General features: G+C 43.2%; 1 protein-coding gene and 1 long non-coding RNA gene across 3 annotated transcripts; one reads left to right on the top strand and one right to left on the bottom strand.

The window, feature by feature from the left end:
• Positions 1–747: 747 nt before the first annotated feature.
• On the bottom strand, positions 748–18,085 carry ern1 (endoplasmic reticulum to nucleus signaling 1). Of its 2 annotated transcripts, none has more exons than XM_068718710.1 (22): positions 17,845–18,085; positions 12,656–12,776; positions 10,494–10,527; positions 10,307–10,379; positions 9,992–10,064; positions 8,864–8,986; positions 8,100–8,201; positions 7,750–8,011; positions 7,216–7,294; positions 6,901–7,060; positions 6,272–6,387; positions 5,968–6,162; positions 5,525–5,789; positions 5,340–5,430; positions 5,054–5,243; positions 4,615–4,714; positions 4,300–4,499; positions 3,905–4,052; positions 3,637–3,764; positions 3,091–3,214; positions 1,747–1,814; positions 748–1,665 (listed from the first exon to the last, which is right to left on the bottom strand). In XM_068718710.1, the coding sequence occupies exons 1-22, from the start codon at positions 17,923–17,925 to the stop codon at positions 1,099–1,101; spliced, it is 3,300 nt and encodes a 1,099-aa protein (XP_068574811.1). In that variant the 5' UTR covers positions 17,926–18,085; the 3' UTR covers positions 748–1,098. The 2 variants fall into 2 exon arrangements, with proteins under 2 accessions (XP_068574811.1, XP_068574812.1); XM_068718711.1 differs by having other exon boundaries at positions 5,968–6,159.
• A 152-nt stretch (positions 18,086–18,237) lies between these two features.
• Positions 18,238–19,211, top strand: LOC137878451 (uncharacterized). The gene is made up of 4 exons (XR_011103614.1): positions 18,238–18,451; positions 18,538–18,649; positions 18,815–18,850; positions 19,021–19,211. It is a non-coding gene; the product is annotated as an uncharacterized lncRNA (long non-coding RNA).
• Positions 19,212–19,919: the final 708 nt, after the last annotated feature.

Genomic DNA, 19,919 nt, shown 5'->3' with positions numbered 1-19,919 from the left:
CTGTTGCTTGGAAATGCTACAAAACAGACAGAAGTGACACCGTAGGCTACGCTTAACAGTGTTACCTGTACGTTAGCTTACCCAGACAATTCAGTGTAGTGGAGCACCTGTGAATACAAATGTGTCAAGCTTCTTTTAGGCATCGACTGTTGTTAAATATATATTACTATTCCCTGATAGCATCTCGATAGACAGAAAAATCAAACAAGCAAAATCTTAGTATTAAAAAAAAAAAATAGAATTTAATGTGCAAGTAATTAACTTCACTTTGACACCCTTGAAAAGTTATGTATGCTAGTTCTGCAGCCTGACTTCTAAAACTCATATTTGATTGATTTGACGACATAATCACATGAGAATAAAATGACCTACTGTCTTCAGAAGCCACCCTGAACACCCTTTGGAACAGTCCACTCTTACCGAGTCAGCACAAATAGTCTTGATTGACAAAAGAGAAGCAGTTTAGCAGCATTAACTGGAATCAAGAACATTTAGCACAGTCAATTTTAAACATCTGTACCAATGCAGCACAGCGATATAAAAAAAATAAGAAAAAAAGGCACATTGGCCATATTAAATGATTCATCATCAACAATCCAATTACTGAATCGGTCTATACAAAAATATACATACAGTATCTGTGCAGTGAACAGCTCACTCAGAAATACAACATTGCACTATAAAACCACCCAAAAACAACATCCAGACATATTCCCCCCCCCCCCCCCCCCCCCCCCCCCCCCACAATAGAAGCCAGATGTTTTTGGGACAAACACTTTTTTTTGGACATGCTGTAATAAAATAAAATATTCTCTTTGCTCAGTCCAGCTACAAGATAATTGTCCAACAGCACCCTGTTGGTTATCTGACTTCTTCAAGGCAGAGACGGACCCGTGGACGGTTCTGTTTGGGAACGATTTCACTCAGGTGAGCAGAAGGCACTTCATTTCGGGTGCAGCTGCTGCGCCCAGCAGTGGATCCCAGGCACTGCAGGCCTGGTCCTCACCAGCTCACGGTGCAGCAAGCAACTCCCACTTGGTGTCCACTCCCGAAGGCGATGCTCCCAACTGTGCTTGGTCCACCCGACTCTGGTTCAGTTCACACCAGTTCACTATCCAGTGGAGGAGGACCTGGCGGCGTGTGCATCTCAGACTGACTGGATTCTCTTTGCCCGAGAGGATCTGTAGGCGATTCGGAGGCCAATGTGGGGTTCAATGTTTGACCGTGCAAGTCAGTCTGTGCGGACTGTGCTGGCTCTGCTGGCTGCACTGTCTGAACTGGCAAATGTGGAGGTACGGGCTCATCTGGTGAAGTGGCGGCTGCTGATTCAGCAGGCGTTGTGTGAGGGACCTGCACCGGCTGTGAGGACTGCAAGGGGTCCCGTGGTTGTGGGGCGGGGGACGATGTGTGCGTTGGCAGGTGTTGAGCGCACGGCTCGTTTTGTCTGTGTGGCCCCAGGTGTGTGTACTGGGCCTGTGTTTTTGCGAGCTGCTCTGCAGTGGAGTAGTAAGGCAGGAATGGCCTCTCTGATGCACAGGTCCGCATGGCCAGGTATGTGTGCATTAGCAGGTGGGGGAAGCGGGAGGTGAAGTAGGAGACAAAGTCATCAGGGATGGAGCCCAGAGTCTCCTGCACCTCGGCAGGCAACTCTCGGTAATGATGTTTCTGTCGAAGGAAAGTCAAGCGTTAAGTCCGACAGTAGAAACGGTAAATATTAAATACAAAAGCATCAGAATGCATTCCTACCTTGTTTCTCATCGCACGCAGCAGGTCTCTGACTGACCCGCCCTTGTAGGAGCGAAATTTCCGCAGATCTGCCAAAGAAGAAGAGAAAAACAGAACCCCACGAATCAACCACAGAATGAGTCGCTCATCATTATCCAACACAGGAACAGTAAACCGGAAATCCTGAGAGGATACAGCCGTCTTTTTATTTCATCCCGTTACTGAAGTGCAACTGAGGGAATATAAGGACAGAGAGGTCCAACATGTTTCCTCAGATGTATGAACTATGGTTACTCACAAAAAACTACGCATACGCCATTTCTCAAACTGGTATTTTTAAAAGAAGAATGTGTACACCTCACATACTTCAGACCAGGCTGCATGGTTTTCTAGAGACAGATGTGTGTGACATGGAATATAAAGTGAGTGTTATTTCTTGCAGTCTACTCAGTGTCGTCAATCAAAAGGCACATTTATAAACTTAAGTTTCATTATTCATGAGCGATAAATTGTATCATTCTTTCTTATATACATTTGAGCCAGCGTTTCCGTGTTAACATTTTAATGTTATCCTAAATTGTGAAGCATGAGCTCTATAAATGAATCATTGATCATCCTCCTGACATTTATTGACGATGAAGGTATCACTGCAGTTATGGTTGACAGGTGCATGTGATGAATGATACTGGTGCTATAAATAGCCACATTCGTGCGTAATGAAAGCTACTCTGGCACAGTTGCTGATGCGACACACCTGCACTTCTTCTTTGACATTCTTCTTATTGACAAGAACAATGAGTGTTGGAACACAAGAATCATTTACAATCGTTATACATTCCCTTATGGCTAACTGTGGGAGTGGAACTGAGGCTGGTGCAGGCATGTTTCTGCTTTTATGAGTACACAGAGTTTTATGCATCTGGCCCCAAAAGTTTGACTTGAATGAGCTTTTTATGAACGTAGTTGTTTTGTAAATGTAGAAAATCAGTGTATACTTTTATACTATGCTGTTATAATATGTAGTATACCCACACAATGAGTTCACATTAGTCTGTGTTTTGAAAGAAATGAGCCTGGTCAATCCATAACTATATCAGTGGGAGTTGCTTTACTGGTCAATAAAACCAAAAGGCAAAGTCCAAAGAGAACCAGGTAACGTTGAGATACTCAGCGGGTGACTATGCTGACAGGAAGGCTTACTTCCTCACTTCACCAGCACTACAATATTATGTGGTGACAGGAAACAGCATTCAGTGCAACTGTGAACGTATATCACGCAACTAGCTCTCAACTGAAGCACTTTACTCTTTTACCACAGGGGGCACCAGGAGCGTATATTAGACTGGTGTAAAGCCAGTTTCATACCAGTCTGCAGTGGCACTGTGATATGCTCTCTCCAGTCACTCTTGACAACAGCCCTCCCTCCTCTCTCCAGCTGTCTCACGATTGGTCCGTCCAGCGGTTCCTTTTCTATTCTGTCGCTCACATCCTGCAAGCAACAACAAACAAAAGTCAGTAATATTAACTAATATGGCAGGCAGCCTTGGGCCCTGATCAGACAGAGTGTGTTCTAGCAGCCTGGGACAGCATTTGTTATTGTTTTCAATGAGACGGACCGAAAAAAATCTATTATATGGCACATCAATGAAGTTCTGAAGGTTGATATGTGATTATAATGAGTTAGTTAACTGAAAAGAATAGTTTTCATACATCCTACAAGCACGTGGAGTAGATATCCAATACAGATAACCTGCCATTACTGCCCAAATCACATTACAATAGCCGCATATTTGCCTGCATTTATGAAGAAGTTTATGAAGATGTCCGATGCTCTAATAGCGAAGTACACACAGTAAACGGCCTACTACATGTGATCTATATACAATAAGCAGAGAGCAGTAAACAGCTGACCTGAAAGAACTGCAGCTCCTTCTCCAGGCTCCAGAAGAAAGGCTGTTTGAGAACGCTCTCAGCTGAAGGCCTCCTATGGGGCTCCATGCTCAACATCTGCTCTATTAGAGCTCTGGCTACTATGTCCTCTGAAATAATGACACACGGGTTTGATTACACGGCATACATCGGTCAAAACAAGTTGATTTTTTTGTATTTAAAGTTACTACAAGGACCTTTAATTTAACCACCAACCACATTACTGTTGTACTAGTACTACAGCACTCACCATGTTTGTCAGTTTGCAGATGGTCGAGGCTGTATGTGCCCAGCAGGATGTTTGCTTGCCGCTGCAGAGACTTGCCAAAAGGGTGACTTCCCTCAGACACCACGTAGTAGAACACACAACCAGCGGAGAAGATATCAACAGCACAGGTCTGCAGGAGACGAGAGAAGGAAAGGATAGAGGAGGTCACAATGTGGCATGTAGTGAAACACACATTTACCACCAACAATGTTTGTATGCAGTATCAAGTCATGTATACTTATGTTGGTTTATGTAGGTGAATTAATGCTCCTTTGGGTCTCACATTCACCCTTTAGACAGTTTTTAGTGTGAATTCTTATCAACCAACATTACTTCTAACCACCATGAGAGAGCTGCTGCTCTTCTACCCGACTCACCGGGTTGTCTTTGCAGTCCTCACTGAGAACCTCTGGGGCGATCCAGCCCTCTGTGCCCGGCACCCCAGACCTTCTACTGAAACTGTGGCGGCCCACTGCCAGCTTCTTACACAAGCCGAAGTCTGAGATCATGGCCCGGACCCGACCATGGGCGTTGGGCATGGACACCAGGATGTTGTGGGGTTTCAGGTCTCTGTGGACTGAAGGAAAAGTTTGAAGGTGAGAGGGACAAAACCACGCTGTCAGTTACCTTTAGTGATGTAGATGTTGCTTGGTGATACAAAAACATGCTATAATAATAATAATAGCAGATACCTATGTTGAGAGAGTGCAGATGGGCCAGTCCTGACGTGGTCTGCTGGAGAAGCATAACTGGCTCCAGTCCATGACGGTCAAAGTCCTTCCTCTCCACATACTAGAGAGATGAAAGACCAGTCAGTGAGGTCCAATAATTATAACAAGATGGCGTCATTTTAAAAAGGCAACAAATTAATTTTAGCATTTCTTGTGCTCTATGAATAATGACAGAGAACCCTTGCTAGTTCCTCCTCTCACTGCCAAACTCATATCACACTCCCAGTTTAAATTACATCCTAACGACACAAAGAAAGTAGTGCATTATTAAGGATGATTAAGCTAAAACTGGGCAGCTATTAGCAAAATACTTGATACGTGTTGCTAAGGATCAACACAAAGTTAACTGAACTTCTCCCAGAAAAAAAGTGCTCAAGTGATCGATTAAGCCATTAATTACATCCTGAAGTGAGGCAGCACACAGCTCAATTGCAATGTACTGGAACTGGCGGTCTCTCTCCGTGCAGAAGTAGCGGATGACATTCGGGTGCTCGTCGGACTCCCTCAGCAGCTGGACTTCCCGGTCTGCAAAGCTGAAGCACTCTGGGAGAATTCTCTTAACTGCCACTGGACGGTTGTCAAACTGACCCCTAGTGGAGGAACGATGGAAATACAACGTTGTGATGTTGAACAAATTAAACAAAAAGGTTATCGTGAATAACTGTTGACTGGCTGTTCAGACTTACTTGTACACAATGGTGCCCTCAGCACCGTGACCCAAGACCTCTTTGGGGCGGAAAGTTATGTTGCCCACTCTGACAATATTAGAGTCCTCCTCTGAAAACACATCATTTCGAACAATGGAAACTGGGTTAAACTATTTAAGTACAAACAAACAGTGTGCATGCAATCCTACTTCCTCAATCTTTACCTCCATCTTCATGCTCATTGGCTGAGCTTCCCAGCTCAGACACAGACAGGTTGGAGTGGTTGGAGGCGCGGGGGGTGACGTTGGGGCTGCTGTGGTCCGAGAATTCAGAGCGGGCGTGGGCCACCTCCAGATAGTCGCTGTCTGAGGCCAAGCCCAGGGCCACGTCCGCAGCGGGGAACGGCTGCTGTCTCTGGAGCAGCTCCAACTTCTCCTCCATCTGTCTCTGGAACTCCTGGTGCTGCAGCTGCTGCTGCTTGTGAACACTCTGTGGTGAGAGAGGAGACTATGTCTGAGGCTCTAAGGAAAACAAACGTGTATTCAGCACTTATGGCCACTGGCGGATTCAAGACTTATAGTCCTCTTTCTACATAATAAAGATTTTCTGTCATCACTAGGTAGTTGCAGGCACTCTACAGTCCACTAGGTGGTGTTGTTTGACTTACTTTGGGGTAGGTAATCACAAAGGCCACCCAGCCAGCCAGGAGGAAAGTGGAGAAGATGATGGTGGCCATGTCTTTGAGCATGGAGTCCACCGGGGCCTCTGGACGCACAGTGCGACCACTGGTCCCAGGTTCTTGGATAGATGTTCCAGGCAGAGGAGATGGGGGCCCGTCATCCATTCCACTATCATTCACCTTCTGGAGGAAGGTGGGAGGTGAGGACGGAGAGGAAGAGAGTGAGGAAATCTGCACAGATGTTTCGATATCAGAAAGATTTTCCAAACTAAATATCTCATGGGTCACACACCTCCTCAACTTTCTTGTCAGTCGTAGGTGGGATCACGTTGCCTTGATTGCGAGGGAAGCTGTCTGGGAACTTCTCGAGGATCTTGTTGTGAGCTTCAGGAGGCGTCTCATGATGACCTGAAATGCAAGAGTGGCCTTTTTAATCATCATCATTAAAATCATGGCCATTCACCAAACAAAACACTGATTTCAGTTATGGTGCGAAAATTCTTAGTATTAGTATAAGTATTAGTTTTAGTATAGGTAAGAAAACACAATATGTTGTTCATTTCATCATCCAGCAGAGGGCGGTCTAAGAGCAACAGTCACTCAAAGCGCAGTGGACCAATCAAGGCCTTGGACTTCAAAATGTGGTGAACAGTACTAAGAGTGAAACCGTTCAACATACAGCAGGGTTCATATGCATTTTTAACCAACACTTTTCCACGATTTTCATGACCGTACAAACCCAGCTACAGTAACATTTTACAGAGGTCTTTCCTGATGTCAAACCCTCGACTATCAACTGTTAGTGGAACTAAGATTTCTTTCTTTTTTAGGTGGTGGTGCTGAAACCCTCTCCCTCACTGTACCAGGAAAAGTCACATTAACCAGAGCGGGTATAGAATATAACATATTCCTCTGTAGTACCTATGAGGAGCAGGTAGTTCCTCATGAAGTTGATGCGGTTTCGCTCCCGGAGCGCAGCGTTGAACTTGACGCTGGTGCTGGGTGTGATGACACACTCCTTGTCCTCTTCGGTCTCCTGGCTGTCAGGACCCTCCAGCATGGGGAAGGTGCTGCCGCGAGGCTGGAAAACCAAAAATTAAGACCGACTATGAAAACTATACAACTGCTTGGATAACTTAATGGTAAATTTACATATTCCATGTCCATGTCTTGCTGATAAGGATTATGTTTTGCCTAAATGAAGAGATATATACAGCGAATGTAACGGTCACTCACCACAACAGTGACTCCATCGTGCACCAGGGAGGGAGAGGCATATAGACTGGTGGAGTATTTACCCACATACAAAGTGGCCCTGGAGAAGGAGAAAGAGCTCAGTCAAACCAAATCCAGAACTTATTTCAGACTAAATAGAGAGAACAGGATCTTGAAGAAGACATCTGGAGTGTATTTACAGGTTCAAAGTGGAGAAGAGTCTCCCTAAACAGGCGAAACCTTCACAGCGTCTTAACCACTGAAAGTCCTGTTTGTCCTTTCCAGCTGAAGCAGGTGTGAGCACAATATATAAAAATAAAACAGTGCTGCAGTGTGAAACCACAGCTATAACCGGGCCCAGCAGCACACACTTGCTAGATAAGACATGCCAACATTAAGCAATTGCACATCTTACAAAAGAACATCTTGATTTCTAACATTTCATTAAGTTAGGTCCCTATGGTTGGAACATTTTTAAAACACAGTAAGACATCTCTTCTTAAACATGTATCCAAATAGAAAAGTCAAGGTAGCAACAATCGTGAGTCTGCTTACATGAACTTGTTCTTGGGCTTATTCTCTTTGGGGAATGGGTATTTCCACTGAGTGATGCGGCCAACCTCTCCAGACATGAAAGTGAGGTAACGCAGGGTTTCCACAGCCACATTAGTGTGGGGAACTTTGCGGAGGCCCTCACGCTGCCAGATATACATGGCCACCACCGGAGAGTTGTAGTTCTGCACCCACTGGACGTCTCCTGATTCGCTGTCCACGGTCACCACCAGGCCGTCACCGTTGGACACAAAATGAGCCACCTCTGTGGGGAAGCAAAAAGAGCGGACAAGTGATTAGCACCGTCTGTCAGACACTAAACAAAAAGGAGCCAGCGCGTCTGAGAGTCTTACTGTATTTAGTTTCATCATCAGGAAGGGTGGAGGCGTAGTCGGAATAGGTGGCATTCCAGCGCAACTCTCGGCTCTTGGTGTCATATATGGTGATGGTGTACTCTAACAAGGAAGTGAACAACAAGAGCTTATTCACAGAAAAGGGAAAAAACACATTGTGTTGCTTTGCTTTCCTTATGTAACACACACACACACACACACACACACACACACACACACACACACACACACACACACACACACACACACACACACACACACACACACACACACACACACACACACACACACACACACACACACACACACAATCCAGGCTTTGAGTATCAATTCCTGGGTGTAAATGCAAAGTAGTGTTGAATTTCCTTTGTATAAAAAAATGGGAATCGTGGAGACACGGTGAAACAAAATCCTGCATATGCGTTGTTCAGTGACAAAGTGAACTTTGACTTGACACCAATTTAAGGATGGATTTACAGGATTAAGTATTCAATTTGCAGGGCTCAGGTGCTCTAGGCTCTTGTCTACAATTACCATGTCAGGGATAGAGAGGGGAGGTTGGTGAGGGCGAGGTGAGGGCGGGGATAGCAGCAGAGATGGTAAACAAGGGTTTGCCGACAGTTGGGGATCAGGGCATTGCAAAAAAAAATAGGACTGTTGACTAGTCAGATTAAAAACAACAACTAAATGGGATGGGCTGCCAAGATAATCAGACTAACACGAGGTTCGCCAATTTAGGGGAAAACAAACAGCTGAACTCTTACCTGTGCGCCCGAGATAGAGAAGAGATGAAGACGGACACAGCATCTCAGCAAAGGAGGAAGTCAGAGTCTGCTGCTTCTCTCCAGTCAACAGGTCCACCACATACCACAAGTCCTGCTTCTTACCTGTACACCAGCACACAACATTGATTACAGCATTCAGATTGCATTTCATATTTACTTAAATAGTTTGTTCTGTAGTTCATTTACTTAAGACGGTCATCCTGTCTATAAACTGTAATTGTATTACTCCTACTTTTGTCTACACTTTAATGTGACACTTATTGCATGTCTGTCCACTCTGAAGAGGGCTGATCTTCCTGAGGTTTCTCCCTGTTTTAGCTTTTAAAATGGCCTTTTGTCCAAATCAAGAGTCTGATTCTAAAAGTATCAAAACACCCCGAGTGATATTTGTGATGTTTGCCTCTCTAAGGAAAACTGAATTGATCATGTGCGGGAAACTGCAAAATTGACCAAAAGGTGCACCTGTGCAAGTCTAGTCAAGCAGAATAACATGCAGCCATTTAACCGTCCCAGTGATGGCTGTCACTGAAGGTGTCATTAAAGGACCAACCCATCATGGCCTCTTTGTACCGGCACCTCACCCGTTTTTGTCAGAGCAGGGAGTGATATTAACAACTGAACCATAGTTATAGAGGAATGCAAACGTAAAAAAGATTGAGGATGGTTTGTCCAGATAGTTCCTACAAACTCTACTGAGCAAAAATGTCATTCATCTGTACATGAAATTCAAAGAGTAAGAATTTGAGCCCGAGACCTTTGCATCTCTAATATTCTTTGTTCCAGCAGCAGCTTCGGTTGAATGAAAACAAAAGCTTCACTGGTGATGTCCGTAGAGAATCATCTGTGTGCCAAATGTCACTTTGTGTGCCCTTTGAACAATGACACAGTCACTGTGGCAGATTAGCACCTTCCCTCTTTTAACCGTTGTAAACTCAAAAGAGCACAAGCTGCGACCTCTGGTTGAGTGGAACTGAAAGGTTCTGGAAGATATCCAGATAAAAACCCGCTCATTTAGGGGAGGGGACACAGACCGCACACGGTTATGAATAACAAAACCACAGAACTGTGTGTTGAATCAAAACAATATAATATATTTTTGATCCTTACCCATGTAAAGGACACCATCAGAGCTGCGACAGGGAGACGCTTGGACCAACTCGGGGATAGTGAACGGTAATTTCTGTTTGATCAAAATTAACGATTGCACATTAGATAGCGATAACATGCTGTGTTTCCTGTGACAGGAGATGGGAGACACCAGTCATGCACCACCACAGTTGCAACTTCAGAATGAGGGTGCATGACTTGTATACACACGTGTGGTGAGAGGACATGTTTTTCTGTAGAATAGGGAACTGAACAGTGCGTTTCTCACAAGAGAAGGGAGGTTGTAGTTTATGATAAAAAAGTATTTCCTCTTACTGTGAGGCCTTCCTTGTTCTTTCCTCCCAGAGAGTACAGGCTGCCATCGTTGGGGTCGGGCAGAAAGGCTGGCCTGGAGGAAAGATTTAAGAAGATGCATGACATCTCCAGAGCAACGTGTCACCATAACCATTCATCATCTTTTGTTATAGACAGGTGCAGTACACAAACTGCAAAAGATACGTACTCGGCCACATGTGTGGGGACCTGAAGAACTGGATCTGTGAGGAGAGAAAAGGAGACACAAGTCAGGACTGACAGGAATATCAAGCAACTAGAGAGGCGGTGGCTGGAAGCTGTTGAGTAAGAGAATGATGGGAACGTCGGTGACATTCAACACAAAGTCCAAATGAAGACGGATTCCCCTCAGGAAAACAAGGAGAGCAAACTGTCATGTCTGCCAACAGCTTTCTGCATAAAGTCAAGCATGGAAAACTACAAAAAAAGACTATTTAATGGGCTCATATTAGATCATATCTATAGCAGCGGGTTACTCCAGGAGGCAGATTTTTTACTCTTACGGCCTTTTCACACACACCACGTGTTTCTATTCATGCAATTCATTCACATGTCAAAAAAAGTTTTTTTTAATTGTTTTTGTCACAAATACTTTTCTCACAGAATGTCTTTTTCGGAAACAAGAGAAGCGTCGTAGTCTGAACCACAGCGACAAACTTTATTACTCCTTTCCACCTTGACTAAAGTTGAGTATTTTGCATTTTCGGTTTGTTTATTCGTCACACCCCTGGTGTGTAAAGGCCTTTACTCTGGTACAGGAACAAATTTATATAATTTTCACTGTATTTAAATACTGGAAATAAATAGGTAAAAATGATGGGTTTTCCTCCCTGAAATGCCTCCCAGGGACAGATGCCTAAAAAAGGATCACATCATGTTTTTGCCCATTTAAGATTCATACATTTTACAGTAGTGCCTAACATTCAAGTATCCAATAATGTGTCCGACCTTCTGGGCAGCCATTAGCTGATATAGTATAATTATATAATAGATGATTATAAACCAATTAAATATATCCATATCCAAAACATGGTCAGCAATAATGTAGAACATTATAACAGTGTGAAGCCCTAAACGCCATTGTTACTAGACAAACACACCTCCCTACAGTGTGAACATACAGGGCGTGGACCAGATGGTGCTGATCTCTGCAGAGGTGCCTAAGGGGGTCAACAATAGCGGGGGGGGGGGGGGCTGAGGTGAACCGCCTCGGTCCGGGGGAAAAGATTTCTGCTTCTCCCTCATTCAGTGGTTGTACGTACCGCTGCCCTGACTGGAGCACAACAACAGGTGTGTGCTGAGCCTGGTACAGAACTGGTCGAATATATATTCAATAGCTCTCCCAGGAAAAAACAGATGGTGCGGAGGAAGCAGCCACTGCCTCTGATTATTAATGACTTGGGACCTCACCAGGACATGTGGGTTCAAACCACAGCAGTTTTAATATCTCATAACATCTTGCGCTCCTAAAAAAAATGTGAGAAAATATATCTTTATGTCTGCGAAAGTCTTAATGTGTCATACTACTTATTCTAAGAAAGATAAACTACTCGAAACAAGTTTTCCAGTAACCCGTCAGTGCATCGTATCTAGTGTAAGTGTATGGTGGCTGCATTAACATGGTAACCATAGTGCATGCTGTGTGCAGGTGACACTACAGCAGAGTGGCTTACCCTTGCCCACTCTGACCTTGGTTACAGGCTATTTCTGCCCCTCTCTGTTAATTATTACCCAGTTTCCATGCCTAACAGAACATCCAACAGCATTTCCTCAGCTTAACCCAAGAAAACACTTCAAAAAAGTCAACAATAGAAATGAAAGAAGCCCTATTAGTGTAAGTATTCTTTTAGATTTATAGATTTTTTTTTTTCTTAAACTACAGGCCTGTTTTACTCCCACTGTGTTAAGAGAGTATTAATGATTCAAGTTCAATTATTTTTTGCAAGGCATTCAAATATTTGGGTTGAACTTATGGTGCCGATACCCTTTTGTTCACATTAAGATCACAGAATACTTTTAAATTAAATCAATAGACCAATTAAGATAACAATAAAAACCCAAGTGGCACAGCCTTGATATGGCATCACATGTGGCCCTCACTTAGTTAAATTATTTTCTTAATTAAACCCTTTCTCTGTTGTGTTCTACTATATTCTCACACTGAAAATGTCAAAAGCCACCATCGCTTCATTGTGGTTCAAAAAGCAGCAGCGGGATCTCATTGTTCTCTCTGTGGAAACACAACAACATCACTTTTATTTTTGCTAGTGTAGCCTGAATAATACTGCGTCTGGAGACAGGTACACTCGACTCTCGTCCTTCTCGTCTTACCTTCCTTCAGAGTCCATTTGATGGAGCCGGACTTCTTGCTGACAGCGTGCAGGTTTCCGTCCAGCGTGGACACAAAGAGCAGGCTTTCAGGGAGGGAAACTGTGCTGGCGCTGCAAAACCCCTACAGAAACCAGATCACACAAAAAAAAATATATCAAGGCCATGTCCTAAACAAAAACACATCTCTGTTCATTTATAATGCGAACGAATCAAAGTGATAACGTATCAAACTCAGACATTATCACGCGGCCGTGTGTGAACATGCGCGCTCCCACTTTAAGTCCACGGCTTCGGTCGACACGGCTGCCTCTGCATTGAGGTTGTGAATAATGACTTCAGCCTCTAATCACTCATTACTTATCCTCACACACACACACACACACACACACACACACACACACACACACACACACACACACACACACACACACACACACACACACACACACACACACACACACCTGGAGCAAACATAAGTGTTTAAATTACAGCATGTTAGATTATTCACACACTAATATGAAGAAATGTGGCAGAGGACGGTCTGAGAAACGTTACAGCACGGGGGCCTTGTTTTCACCGTCGCCCCGGTTCAGTTAGCGTTGTGCTGGAGGTGGTCAAGGTGGTCGGGTTGCCCCATGGCAGCTTGGTCTGCTCGACAAATCAATGAACTTCAAATCAATACCGTACAATGACGGCTGAAGAGCAAACTAGGAGGGCGCTGACTACAGAGGTAACAGAGGGCGCGCTGCCGAGGGTTCAAAGTAACAGCTGGAGCCGAGGGTTTGCAACGCGGAGCAAGGTAAACAAACTGGGCGTGAGCACGTGCGCACGTTCTCAACTTCAGCATTACACTCGTGCTCCCACCCAGCATGCCTTATACGGTTGACTGGGCTTCTTTTTTTTTTTTTTTTTTTAAACAGATTTCACAACTGAGTGAAGAGCGTGTTTCAACTTCTCCCTGCACAGATGAACAGTGGGCTGACGGGCCATATGGGAACTCTTCTTACCAGAATCTTTTACTCCCACTCAGAAATATGGGCGACATGAACAGACGTGGGAACACTTGGATTGGTTCACCACACGATGAAAAGTAGACACGGTGACAAAAAGGGCAATACGATGACAAAGAGAAAACAAAACAAAATGATGCAGCAAATCCAGTGGAAACAATCGAACCAATAAACCAGCAGCGGAGCCTCATGACTTGGCTTATGCCAGAATTAACCGCACTGTGGGTGATGTGTGCGCCACTCACCCACTATGGAATTCTAAAAACGCCGCTCTTGATAACCAAGCCGTGGGCTTCTTTTGGTTTGTGGCACCACTGTGAAGGAAGAGGTCCAGTGTGGGGGGTGGGGGGTTGGTGTTTGAGAGCTCTGACTGCCTGCCAAACCAGAGGAGACTGCATGAACTCAGCCTGACCAGTCTCTGTACACATCAGCTTTCTCAACTTCCAAGGCAAACTGTATTAATTGATTTCTTACAGACTTGTTATAGGACAAAACAGGAGTCTTGGAAAAGCTGAGCAGACAAACCTTCTCCTACTGAACCACAGGAGCATTGATCAACATCGCCGACTAATCCCCTTGAACAGCTCCCTGGGGGGAATGCAAATAGCAGATTATCAATTAGATAACATTATGTGGGGGGTTGAAGTGGTACGGAGAGCAAATGACACCAGCAGGTTGTTCCCCTTGATCACAGCTTCCATTTCCTTCACAAAAAATGACCAGTGCACGACGATCGCTTTCTCCCTGTGCATTCTTCAGCTTCTTCTTCCGTCAAAACTGTCAAACCATGGTAAACACAACCCAATAAACTGGAAGTGTTACATTCTCTACAAGGAAGGAAACTGAGTCCTCCTCCATATTTGCCTCCCGGTCGCCTGCTGTAGTCTCACATCCTTTACAAGCATTTATGTCAATATTGTGCACCTGTGACTGTTCCCACTGGGCTGCTGCAAACTCTCAAGCATCACACACACAACTGTACTGGGAGAATCATAACCAACTTGTTTTTGTCCCCCTCCTGTGATCTCTATCAGGGTTCTCAGTTTCGCAAGCAAATAACATCTTAACATCTGTTTAGCCTCCTCGTTATGGACGGACACTGATATTCAGCAACTGTTGAATATTCTACAGATTTAAGCTTCGGGGAACATCAGGTTTACAGTGTGAGTTATAAAGCTTCAAAACATTTTTTTTTTTAAAATGGGGCTTTCTCTCTCATTTCCTCACTCTGTGCACAACACAGAAATGTTAAGTTGTTGCGCAAGCGAGTTACATAATACTACAGAACCGGGAAGAAACCAACGTCGTGGCAGGTTCTGATGTCTTCACTTTCTCCTCTTCAATGAACCGGGCATAGCTTAAAGGAACACCGACTACAACGCACATGATATCACATGTAGCAGACTGGAGTGTCGCTGCGCTTCACAGCCTCTCTCGCATGGCAGACCAAACTGGCAGCTTTCCCACAAGCCATTTAGTAGTACACCTGCATGATGACCCCTTTATAAGACGCTCTCATCTCTTCAAGATGGTGATGCGTTACACCGCCAACCAATAGCTTGAGAAGAAAGAGAATGGCTCAGGTAAAGACAAAGAGTCAGACAGACAGAGGTCTCTATGTGCAGAGGTAGGTAAAGATGTAGCGATGCTCCAACTAATCATGCATCAATCTATTTTATTAGCTTATGTTCATCATTACAAATGAGTTGATTAGTGGTAAACTTCTTCAGCCTCACACAAGAGGCAATGAGTACAGCATCCAGTGTCCTCCCATCACAGCTGCCCTACATCCTGAAAGAAAAGAGGCTTCCCGAGTGTCACTTTTCAGATGCGTCAACATCATATGACAGCGCAACATGTCAGACAGTGACTTTGGGCAGCTGCTTACAGCACAGCCCCCTCTGAAAAAGGTTTGTGACTGCCACAAACAACCGACAGGCGGCAAAATAATGGTGGGGCTCCACAAGCAACAATTGTGTGGCTGAACAAAGATTTTCTTTTATCCTCTGACTCAGGCTTTTATGTGCTCGTTTAAAAAGATGCATGCAGGAGAAGAGAGGCTGAAACACCAGAGAATGTAATGAGTCAGTTTTCAAATTAGCTGTAGCGAGGAAACTGTGGCGAGTCTGACTAAAAAAATGACTTTGGAGGAGGCTACTGTGAAATATTTTTAAAAAAGGAAATCAATTGGTAGTCGATATGCGACACTCAAAGGAGTTTGTGGAGTTATCACATGGGCCCTAAAATGCTTCACTACAGGTCGTCTTTGTGAGACAAAAACTAATACTTGTAGGTAAGACTATTACTAAAAGATTCTAGTCTGAGCTCGCCTTTGTATTAATTAGGACTAAACTACACGTCACTGCTTTTCTGTTGAAAAGTGGAACACTCCCACCACAAACGTGTCTGCAGCAATAAGCAGTCTGTTTGCAGCTTGCTTGGGCGCAGATGAAAACCAACACAGGAACCAAGAAATCCTTATCTCTCACCTTTAACTCGTCATGGGAGGTGTTGTGCAAAAACACGCAAGTGATCAAAAATACGCTTTGAAAAGTACAATTAAGAAAAAGCCTGATGATCCATCAGGAGATGACATTTAATAATATAGTGGAGATGACTTTTTTAGCAACCTTCTTTGTCAACACAGTGTATCAGCTGCGTTCTGCGTTGTGTCGCCGCAGTGGGGACGGATGTCACGTGTTCAGGCAACCTCAATCTACAGACGTGATAAGACGGTGGAAGATCACAACTCTTTCTGGCGAATCAGCCTCTTAGTTCTGATTCATGATAGGTACAAAGTAAAGAATATCAAGAGCAACGGGACACACTGCAGCTGAGAGACATATTGTGGTCTACAAGTCTTACAAGGAATATTAGTGTTATTGTAAAGGACTGGCAGATGTGTGAAGTGAGGTATGAGCATAATGTGAGAAGAAGCACTAAAAAATAAACCGCATTTTAGTCACAAACACCTCCTTTCATCCGTATCTCTCTCCATCTCTCACACACACACACACACACACACACACACACACACACACACACACACACACACACACACACACACACACACACACACACAACTATCTATAGATAGCCATCATCACTTGTCACCCTTACTACACTACCAGGCTAAGAAGAACCCGAGACATGATAAGAGAGTATAAGGCTTCTTTAATCTGCTTCTTAGCCGAAGTGGTTTACTAGCTTGGTAGCTAGGGTCTCTGCCTGGAGACCTTTAAGGGATCTGGTTCAGTTTCAGCAAGTTAGCTGGCTCTCATTTGTGTCTGTACCTCAGTACATAAGACATGTGTCTTCATTGCATTAAGCTTCTATTTTTACTTTTTGATCTAAATGCGTCTTCTGTTTGGGGTGGCTATGTCAAGTATTCATCTATTGGCAAGGTCCAATGTCAAAGACCCCATCAACTCATCTGTATGACCCAAAATACTGACTGATGCGTTTTAAGGTCACTGCTGATGTGCAAGAAAAGGACTTGTGTTCGATCTTGTGAAAAGATAAGAAGTGTAAACACGCAAGTAGTAGAAATAACAGCATATCACCGAGCCTTAACCACATCAACACACTGACCTCGGTCTACGTTTCAACAGTAGTCTTTTTGTTAAATTCACTAGTTTGCCAATATGATTCTGAGATACTTGAGGGGAGTTGGTGGCATGGAAATAATTAGCGTTGGGGAGAGTTTAGCTTTAAAACAAAACAATATAAACACACATATAGACACAGCAGACTCTCATTGTACACCAATAGAGAGACCTTTGTTTTTAATTCACATAAAAAGTTTCTCTGACAGCAGGTGGAGATCTAATGTTCATGCTCTGAAAGGTTTCCTTGATTTGTGACACTGGAATAATCAATTAGAAGTGATCTGATGTTCATAATATAATGGCGGTTAAGTTAATTTTAGGCTTTCACAAATAATTGTTTTTTTAAATGGTGCTTTTATCCAGCAAGCTAGCGTTGATGTTAGCTTCCTTGCATCATATCAAGACACCACGCAGCACATTGACATAATTAAAGGTTCACTGAATGACACATATTTAGGTCAGAATAAGTAGAAAAAATCCGCCTAAAGTTGAGTAAAAAGTGTAGTTTAACGTGTAACTCGGAGCTAATGTCATCTAACTTAAGCTAGCTTATCCAGTTAGCCTCTCGTACCTTTTGTGGGAGACCGGCGCAGCAAAGCAACGAAAACAAAAAGCTCCACAACAGGGCCCGACTGCTCACGGTCCAGTCCATGTTGTGTGGTCTCACACCGGGACAGACAGCTGGTCCTCACGGCCGTTGACTACATAGAAAACCGGTTTTGTTTTGGCTCACAACCAGACACGTTACAACATTATATTTAAATCAGCGCTGTAACGGTAGAGCCAGCAGAGCGGAGGAACACAGCGTTGGATCCGCTTCTTCCTGAAGTGAGAAGCGTGGGGGCTGGACTTTGGGATAGATATCCACGCGAGTGGAGGAGGGGAGACGAGGAGTCCGTGTGAGCCAATCAGAACAGACCTACAGACCCGGATGTGCTATAAAGTAGATCCGGGGGGACATTTTCTGCAGAGAACCACTCCTTCCAGAGCACGCTGCCTCCAGTCCGACTGGACACATTTACATCTAACATGGATTGGAAAAGATTATCAGCGTTTATGTTGTTGAGTTATTATAATGATACGTGACGGAAGTCTGCAGGGAAAAAATTACTCCCAATTTGATCGCATCATGGTGCGTTTTTGGAGCGGTGACTAGGCCGCATCGGCGTGGAAATATGGTAAAACATGTATTTACTACAATGTTAAAATTGCAAATATAATTAAATGTGTATATATTAGTTACAGTGTGCTGTGCTGTCATCAGGACCGTTGGTGAACTTGGAGCCATGCGGTGATTTTGAGGTGATTGGTCATCCACACGTGGCCGGAGGAGGGTAGCGTGCTTTCAGATGGAGGCCCTTCATGACTTTATGACGGTGAGTGTTTCTATGATTTTTGTTTGTTTTGTTTCATGAATGATGATTTACGTGCGTTAGACTGATTGAAAATGAAGTCAATGAACTCGATCTGATTTGACCCACAAACACCAGTCGTGTGTAATTTTCAAGAATCATGTTCAGTCAGATATTTTATGTTTACAGGAAAATGGGGTTTGGTGTGGATGAATCAACAACCTGGTACGTATCTTGAGTCATCAGAAAGTGAATTGTAACGGTTATGAATGATGATCATCATTGCGTTAGACTTCTGATTTAATGAAGACAATATAAATCTGACATAACCCACAACGTTTTTCATGGATGGTGTTTCAATAACCGAGATCACTAAAAGTTGTTTTCTTCTGCAGCTATCTGACCCTCAAGAAGTGGACAAGCTTCTGTAAACTACAAGGTGACACCAGGACTCCAAAATGAACATGCTTTTTGGTTTCCTATAGCATGCATGCATTTAAAAAAATAAATAATAATTTAATCCTGAGACTTAAAAATATGTTGTACTGTTGGAACACAATATACTTTTTTTGAATAAAACCTTTGTCAAAAAGCACAGTCTTGTCAGTCGTTTCATTCCTTTTTTTTTTATATATATATATATATATATATATATATATATATATATATATATATATATATATATATATATATATATATATATATATATATATATATATATATATATATATATATATATAATTTGATATTGGGCACTACGTTCAACCTGAGTGGCCTTTTCCTTGGCCATTCACACAGGTGACTAGTAGTGCTAGAGCATATCATGTCCTGTTATAACTGGGGTTTCTTGGCAATTTTCCCAGGTCTCTCTTTTAACGCAGGACACAGAATCTTCAGAGAAAACTTAAGTGCAAAAAATGCATAGATGTATGAAATAAAGTTGAAGGCTTTTTTTTTTTTTTTCTTTTTCTTTTAAATAAATAAATGCAGCTGACAAGTTGTTAGTCTCTGACTCGCATTGCATTATAACAATGTATGATATATCAAGAATAAAAAATATATAGCCTGATGGGATTGTAGAGTTTTTATAGTAACTACATGCATGTAAGAGTCTAAAATTTTTAATTTTTTTTTGCTGAAGAGCTTCAATAAGTACATTTATTTTTGTTTGTCAAAATAGTTGCAGTTCTAGCAATCTGTTTGGCTTTTTATTTTTATTTTCTTGGCAGAAATTCCAAATTCTTGTCCAAGCTTTAATGTGATAAATTGCTGGTTCTGTTTTGTGACTTGATAA

The sequence above is a fragment of the Cebidichthys violaceus genome, unplaced genomic scaffold (assembly GCF_023349555.1).
Source record: "Cebidichthys violaceus isolate CVI_PGR_0920_01 unplaced genomic scaffold, fCebVio1.0.p SCAF_23, whole genome shotgun sequence".
Taxonomy (NCBI): domain Eukaryota; kingdom Metazoa; phylum Chordata; class Actinopteri; order Perciformes; family Stichaeidae; genus Cebidichthys; species Cebidichthys violaceus.
The sequence above is the reverse complement of the archived record's forward strand: the minus strand, read 5'-3'. Positions and strand labels throughout refer to the sequence as shown.